This window comes from Sinocyclocheilus anshuiensis, unplaced genomic scaffold (genome assembly GCF_001515605.1).
Source record: "Sinocyclocheilus anshuiensis isolate Anshui unplaced genomic scaffold, SAMN03320099.WGS_v1.1 scaffold63, whole genome shotgun sequence".
Taxonomy (NCBI): Eukaryota; Metazoa; Chordata; class Actinopteri; order Cypriniformes; family Cyprinidae; genus Sinocyclocheilus; species Sinocyclocheilus anshuiensis.
Genome location: NW_015552625.1, coordinates 5,574,467 through 5,583,022, shown reverse-complemented (window position 1 = coordinate 5,583,022; position 8,556 = coordinate 5,574,467). Strand labels below are relative to the sequence as shown.

Here is an 8,556-nt window from a genome sequence, read left to right as displayed (position 1 = left end):
GTCAACATATTCTGTTACACCAAATACACAAAATAATGATCTTTAAAAAAGCATCATATGACCCCTTTAAAATTAATTCAACTTTATTCCTTGCCATGTTACATATCATCAATTTATTGTGCTATGAATGAAGGTATATGTTAGTTAGCCGTTAACCAAAAACCTACTAAGTGTGAGATCCAAACATTGATTGTACAAGTGTCTCATACTCCCATTCAAGAATCTCGTATGCACGAAATCTTCTTCACACAAATATGAATTCATCAGCATCACTAAGCACGTGATCATTATTTTAAAGCACGTGTGAATCAGTCGACATTTCAGCAGCAGGTGTTGTTTCAGAAAAAGCGCATAATAAATATACTATACATGTCCTGTGGTGTGATGAGCACAAGGTTCAGAGGTCAGAAGTTAATGAGGAGGTCACGTTCCTGTACACTGGTAAGGAAAGACTTCCCAAAAACAAAGGAGTGAAGGCCTGCCTGGAGCTTCTCCGCCATCGCCATGATGATATTCAAGTCACCCTCCACAGTTAAGTCCAAATCAGTTTTCAAGTTGCGTAGAGATCTGAAAGGTTTTTTGCCCTTCTGCCTATAATTAATAATAATTAATAACACAATGAGTCTACCATAAAATAAACAAAATAAATGCAACTTAAAAATATAGCCAGGTATGTTGAAGGAATACTGGAATTCATGTTTATCAAGTTTAACTAAAAAAAGGAGAGCTTTTAAATTAATTTAAATTTAATTTGAATTTAAAAAAGGGGAACTTTTTTTGTTTTTTGCTTAGATTGAAATAAGCAATGCAGAGCAGCTAAAACAGATAAATATTATATTAAATCATTTTCTATTTATCGATAAAATTTCATTGCAATATTAATGACTTGTATTAAATAATGTAAAAAAAAATAAAAACCAGCCTAAAATTTTAAATCATGCTAAAAAAAAATTGTTTACACTAACATTCAAAAATTTGCAGATTTTTTTTTTTTTTCCCAAAATAACTTTCCTGAAAAAAAATGTATCGAAATTTAAATGTACCACAAATATATTAAGCAGCACACAACTGTTTTCAACACTGATAATAATAAGAAACATTTTTTGAGCACCAAATCGGCATATCAGAGTGATTTCTGATGGATCATGTGACACTAAAAACTAGAGTAATAATGCTGAAAATTCAGCTTTGCATCACAGGAATAAATTACATTTTAAAAATATTAAAATAGAAAGCAGTTACTTCAAACTGTAGTAATATTTCACATCACTGCGTTTTCGAGCAAATAAATGCATTCTTGGTGAACAAAATAGACTTCTTTCAATAACGTTTAAAAATCTTACCAACTCCAAACTTCTGAATGTCATTATATATCACCCACCTTAGTTTACAATACATAATAGTACAAAAATTGAGCTTGATGTTACTGAAAATTGTTGTCATTCACTGCATTTGAGTGCATTAATTATCTCCAGTAAGCACATGATACTTAAATTCTAGTTAAAATATTTCCAATAAATGACACTGTGTAGTGTCTGTAGAAGATGTGAGCTCAAAGCTGCTGTACTTACGTCTCATCCTCAATATATCTGAGCAGTGTCAGGGCCTTCCTGTGCAGCAGGAGAAGGAAGTGGGACAAATACACACTCCGCAGAGACAGACCTGGTTTCAACAGAAACACCTAGAGATCGACAAAGAAGCAAACAAATACACGTTATCAAGGCCAAAGCGGAGGATGTTATTATAAAGCTCAGAAGAAAGGGAGTCGCGCAGACTTACCTCATCTATGAAAGACTTCACAAGTGTGTCTTTGTGCATCACGTCTTGAAATATATTCCTAGGAAAAGCCATAAAGTTTAGTTAGTGATTCAGAAGGTAAAGAAACCTCTCATTTCCTCTTGAGAAACTTTAAGAGCTGCTTTTAATTCTCTTAAAGAAGATTCAAAAGTTGACTACTTGACACGTGACGCTGATTACATGGTTTTTGGTATGTGTACACAGCGTATCGAACGAATGATATGGTGAGTGCCCTCAAATGAGATGTAAAATGTCTCTGTTTCACCTCTCAGCAACTCTGTGAACTTTTAATGGAAAAATTCTCGGTCAAACAGTCACTGACAGTCCTTGAAAACAAATCAATGATGCAGCTCTATGCTGGCCACAGCCCTGAACCATGACATTAGCAGAGAGTGGAGAGTATTCACAATTTCAAGGACACACATCCATATACACAAGCATCTCAAAGCTCATTTCTTCATACAGAGAACTCAGATCAAAATACATTTACATAAGCAGTTTACATTAACATTACTTAAAGCAATAGTAACACTGAATAATAATCTTACAGCATTAACTAATGTTAATGTTAAATTCTACATAGCTTTATGAATTAACATGTATACCCAACCATTCAGATGTTTGTTGTCAGCAATATTTTTAAATGCTTTGGAAGGAAGACTCTTATGCTCACAAAGCCTGCATTTATTCAATCAAAAATACAGTAAACAGTACAATTATGAACAATTATTACAATTTAAAATAACTTCTATTTTAATGCATTATTAAATGTAATTTATTCCTGTGATGGCAAAGCTACATTTTCAGCAGTCATTACTCCAGTTTTTAGTGTCACATAATCCTTAAAAATCATATGCTGATTTGCTGCTCAAGAAATATTTCTCATTATTATTAATGTTGAAACTGTTACACACAGCTTTTTTATGATTTTTTTTTCAGGATTCTTTGATGTATAGAAAGTTCAAAAGAAGAGCATTTATTTGTAATGGTATAAATGTATTTGCTGTCATTCTTGATCAATTTTAAAGCATTCTTGCTGAATAAAAGTATTTCTTTCTTTCAAAAAATTCTTACTGACCCCAAACCTTTGAACAGTAGTCTGTATTAGGAAAGAACATAAATTAAAAACAATTAGTAGCATATTTATGAATAAATTAAGATTAATTTATTCCTAATGCATGGACTAATTTGTGAACACTATTGTAAAGCATTACCATATATTTTAACAGGTCCTAAGAGCAAATAATATTTATCAACAAACAAAATTTAAATATTTTTATTCAATGACTACTAAACTATCCTTCGTCCCTGCTATCAAACACTGAGCTAGTTGATACATCTTTTAGCTCTCTGTGATCTCTTTCTTCTCACATTTAATCTCTTTATAAATTTGGTAAGTAGTCATATAATAAGCAGGATAATGTACAGTCAGTAGGTCATTAATCACCAGCAGTCAGCATTAATCCCAAAAAAAAAAAAAAAACCTTCCAGACGAAACAATCCCTTCGCTCTGTACATTATCCCTTAAATATAGATTTTGTGTATTTGAATAAAAGACCATGATATCTTGTTATCCTGTCAATAAGGATCAGTCAATCATGATACAGTTTCCAGACTAAGAAGGTATGTAGAAGTCAAAGGTCATACAAATCTGGTGTGTAGGAGTCCTGGGCATTGATGAGGTTGCCAGAACTGATGTCATCCTCGCTGGCGGCCTTCCAGAGGGCACTGAGCTCAGCTCGCATGTAGCGCCACTGATGATACGTGTGCTCGTGGCAGGGTGGCATCTGCTTGACCGTGTTAATGTCCACGTCAATGTGGGTGGTGGGGTACGAGGAGTAGAGCACCTGCCGGTAGGGCAACACAAAGCTGCCTGTGGAGTCCTGGGAAAGAGAAAAGAGGGACCTTTATAACATTACCACACAGCAAAGCCACCAGGAGTCCTTAAAGGTTATGGACCCATGTAATTTAGTACTGGATATTCTGTGCAAATGGGCAGTAGTTATGAGTTTCCCATGGAGGGACACTGTGGATACCTTAAGGAGGCCTTGAACAAAGAGGCCGGTGTCATATTTAAACAAGCCGTCGGGGTGACACAGCCGAGAGCACTTCCTCTCCGCAGGAGTGAGGAAGAGGCACAGCGTGAGCACGATCTACAAAAGGTCTACAATCATTATTCGACTTTCATACTCAGATATGAATGGTGAGAATGTACATGTGGGAATGTGCACCTTATTGACTTTCTCAGGATTGCTGCCAACCACCATGGAACAGCCACAAGTCTGAAGATGAGAGCTGATAGCCCTATGATAGAGAAGGATGACAAACATGACAACCTAAACAATGAAAACAAGCAACTCAATTCAGATCATTGACTTCTACTAAAGATGCAATACGTCTTACTTGTGTAAAAAGTCTTCGCGACAGCTGTCTCCAATATCATCATCATTGAGCACAGTGTCCTTTAGCTGTAACGAGGAAAAGTATTTCTTTATGTGCTTCAGTGAGAGTGAGAAAAACATTCAAAATGTTTAATATTTCAAAACTGTCAGAAAAAGATCTAATGTAATTGTCACCGAGTGAAGATCTATTCCAGCTAGATACATATTGTACACCCTTAGGAACTAACCACCGTTTTGCTTGTACAATGGTATTTATAAATTAGAATTAATATAATACATCAAATATAATAAATAATACATTTATAAGTATTTACAATGTTCATTAATGAGTCAATGACATGATGCAAATTGTTTTTGTTCTGGATATTAATATATTCAAAAATCCACAATGACTTGATGCATGATTTTATTTTTTCTGAATTAAAATTCATTGTGATTTTTGGGGGGGGCACAAAAATGTTAGCGTGAAACTTTCCTAATTTTTTAATGAAGAAAAAAATAATTAATTCCTTTAAATTCTTGAATAACATTAAGTAGTTTGGCATAATCTTTATTGCTATTTCAGTTCTGCTCACTGCTTAATAGTCATGTTGTTTAACCAACATGCAGAAAAATGGCAAATAATGATATGATCGCGTGATCACCTGCTCTTATTTATTTGTTTAATTTCATTATTCATTTGGCTTATTATTAATTATTGCATTAGTGCTGTTATTTTTTATTACTATTGTAGTAGTACTGTTTTATTTCATTTATTGCATTAGTACTGTTGTAATAGTACTGTTTTATTTTATCTGTATTATTCTGTTTTATGTAGTTCATTTTATTAAGTTAATTTCATTATAAATATGGCAGAAGCAAGTTTGAGTCCAGCTCACATACAAATCTCCTTCTCTTTCCTCATTATTTCCTGTTTACTCTAAATTCCCACTGTACACAAAAAGTGTCCAGAAGCCCCTCAAATGTGTCAAAATACTCACATCCACTTCCTCTGGTACACTGTGTTTCTTCATGGAGGTAAGAAGCTCCATTATGGGAACAATCTCAGATGACAACACAGAGACTATGTTGTAACCCTACATGATAAAAAACACACAGCACATACATTACGAAAACTAACAAACGATAACAAGTAAAAGATGCACAACTCTGAGCAAAGACCTTCTGCATGCAGATGCGTCCCTTGCGGATGATGTGTTTGAGTCTCTCCACACACACACTGTGCAGTGGCAGGTAAAATCTTAGCTCTGACTGCAGCAGGATGATTGACAGCGCGCAAGTGTTCTTATCACCCTTGAGTTCTCCATCAAATATCAGCGAGACTATGATAACTCCCTTTTCTGCCAAGACGAAGAACTTCACATCCACTGCGCCACTCTCCGCACTTCGCAAAATCTCACCGTTCAGCGTGTGATTGGCAAGAAACGTGACCTCTCCATCACTGAGAAGCGACAACCCCTGACCTTTGGGGGCCCAGATGTGCTGTACACGAGGTCCCAGGATGTTGTCCCAGTAAGCGAAGGTTGCAGCCAGCACGGGACACCAGTCCTCTACCAGCACTTCAGTCTTAGCCACACCAGGAGACTGCGGGGACAGGCTGCAGACATGACGGCCACTCACACAGACCTACAGTCACTCTATTGTCAGTCTCACAATGCAGAAGTCAGTGGTGACAAACAGATTGCAACATCCCCCTGCTGTTACACTGCACCCATGCAATCTGTTGAAGAGGAACAGAGAAAATACAGTGGAGTGAACTAGAAAGTGAACACTGGCATGACATGTAAGCCAGGACAACAAAACGTTATAAAATTGCATTGTTGTAAAAAGCACGAGCTTTTCGACTTAAGAATAAATCATTGGTGTCAAAATATAAAAATATGTCTTTACAGAGACTCATGTATCTGTACATGACATACATCGAGCTAATCACTACACCTCGACATTCATGTATAAAACACGTCTGCATTAGCTCGAATAGTCGTGGTAAATCACATTTTTGCTGCCAGTATGTTACACATACAGAATCCTACCTGCTTTGGCTCAAAACAACAACACATTCGTCAACCCTTTTCTTGGTTTCCTGCTGTCATTAGGCTGAAGGCTGCGAAGAAGTGCGTAGCTGAAGCGCAGGGCACAACAGCGCCCTCTGGCGGCTGAAGGAGTAATTTGATTACCCGAGACCGGAGAGACGACGGGGAAATTCAATTACCTCTCGAGTCGTTTTGTCAAACCATCACTTTAGGCTGTGAGCTGTATTGAGGAAGATATCGCTATTATATTATAGTATCGAACTGTGTTGCAGACTATTTGCAATTATATTACATTGATTTTTTGTTTACCATGCCCTGACACTACCTAAATGCATGGGGTTTCATAGCTACTTCAATATGTTATTTAATAGCTCTCGAATGACTCTTTCGATATTTTTTTAAAGATTCAGACAGAATTCGGGACACTAGCATACTATTCTAACTGTTTTGCCATAGTAAATGTAGTAGTATGCTAGTGTGCGGTGCAGAATTCAGCGTCAGTTAAACAGGTTCGCAAAACAGTCTGAATAAATCCGCCATTTAGACTGAATCAATTGTAGAGTTCACCAAAGGACTGAATCGTTTGGAGCACTTTTTACTATTATAACAACACGGAGAGCTAAAAGAACATTAGATGAAGAGGGTTTTCACCTACAATCTACTGAAACAAACCTTGCATTGTATCATCTGCCATCGACCAACGTCTTTATTAAGTTAAACATCTGCGAGAGCAGCTTGTGAATGACTCACTGCAGGTAAAGACATTTTCCAACCGGGACATAAATACAATAATCCTTTACTACTACATGTCATGATACCATCATTGTACAATGATATGCTACTAGAACAGCAGACTAAGCTATACTTTGATGTTGCTAAATGTACTGTATGAACAAATATACCCTTACGAAAATTAACCATAGTAGTAACCATAGTTTTATTATAGTAAAAGTGTAGTAACCATTGTTTTTGTCGTATTGACTACCATTTATATAACCACACACTGAAAAAATGGCAATGGGGGGATTGTTGAATTTGCAAAAATGCCTTTCGTATTTCCTACATGATTCATTTATGTTTCTCATCTAAACATATTTTAGTCTTGTGCCATTCATTTAATGTTAAAGGATGTTCAATCTTTTAGAATTAATCATGTTGAAATGTTAGAAATTAGTTATGTTTTCTCTGGAAACTCCGCCCCCTGGGAACGCGCAAAGGAAAACCAATTAGCTGCTGGACAGTCCGCCATTTTCACTCTAGCTTTGGATGTTGGAAGCTGGACCTTTTCGCAGTGGATCGCTACAGTGTGAAGGTAATTAAAACTTTGAACTGAAATGCCATTGAGAAACAGTTAGTAATCCATTTGAACGTATTTTCCCGGAGGTAACGTTTTTCTGTGCTGATTTTATCGAGCAACCCGACGGAAAGGCAAAGTTAGTGCTAATGTTTAATGTGGTTAGCGATAACAGAACCCCTGTTTAATACCATGACGTTCATTAATTTTTTGCAAATTGTGTACAATCCTTCAGGCATATTTTTCCCGTGTATTACGACTAATTCGTGTCAGGGAGTTACTGGTGACGCCAACTAATGTGGGGAGGGGATATGTTAACTTACTTACAAAACGTTAAAATGCCTTCTGGCTGAGCTGCAAGTTATACCTTTTAAATTTGATCACAAAGAAAATACACGTTATTTTGCAGGCTTTCCCTTTCAAGATACGTCATTCACTCGGTGGTCGTAATTGCAGCAAATGGGAAAATATTGTCGGAGTGAGTGGCGCCGATTTATTTGGGGTGGGGGAGGGTATGTTACAGAACGTTAAAGGGGTCATATGATGCTTTTTTAAAGATCATTATTTGGTGTATTTGGTGTAACAGAATATGTTGACATGCTTTAATGTTAAAAAAACACATTATTTTTCTAATACTGTACATTAGTGTAGGGCCTCTATGCCCCGCCTCTCTCAAACGCTTCGTTTTCTACAAAGTCCCACCTTCCGACAAGCGCAGTCTGCTCTGATTGGCCAGCTGACCCAGTGCATTGTGATTGGCCGAACACCGCAAGCACTCGGAAATGTAACGCCCCTTACCATAATCGCGAAATTCATCTTTCAAAATAAATGTAAAGACAGTAAATAATGTCATTAGTTTTACCATCAGTTCAAGCCCAAAAGGGGAACAGACACAGTAATGATGCAGTACACAAGCCGTGGTTAAGACAGCTGACTCTACTGTGATGTGACGCTGTCTCTCTCACACATACACACGCGCGCGCGCGCACACACACACACACACGATGCGCAAAACTCCGCATTTGAACAG

The 8,556-nt window shown here is 36.9% G+C and overlaps 1 protein-coding gene and 1 long non-coding RNA gene across 2 annotated transcripts in view; one reads left to right on the top strand and one right to left on the bottom strand.

The window, feature by feature from the left end:
• Positions 1 to 65: 65 nt before the first annotated feature.
• Positions 66 to 5,982, bottom strand: LOC107666374 (protein C9orf72-like). The gene is made up of 10 exons (XM_016457632.1): positions 5,911 to 5,982; positions 5,361 to 5,825; positions 5,180 to 5,275; positions 4,201 to 4,265; positions 4,029 to 4,101; positions 3,834 to 3,950; positions 3,445 to 3,680; positions 1,780 to 1,837; positions 1,572 to 1,681; positions 66 to 591 (listed from the first exon to the last, which is right to left on the bottom strand). The coding sequence occupies exons 1-10, from the start codon at positions 5,980 to 5,982 to the stop codon at positions 405 to 407; spliced, it is 1,479 nt and encodes a 492-aa protein (XP_016313118.1). The 3' UTR covers positions 66 to 404.
• A 1,253-nt stretch (positions 5,983 to 7,235) lies between these two features.
• The window catches only part of LOC107666387 (uncharacterized), a 6,464-nt gene continuing 5,143 nt past the window's right edge, over positions 7,236 to 8,556 (top strand). Inside the window, exon 1 of the long non-coding RNA XR_001631658.1 lies at positions 7,236 to 7,544. This is a non-coding gene — a long non-coding RNA (uncharacterized LOC107666387). The remainder of the gene's footprint in view (positions 7,545 to 8,556) is intronic.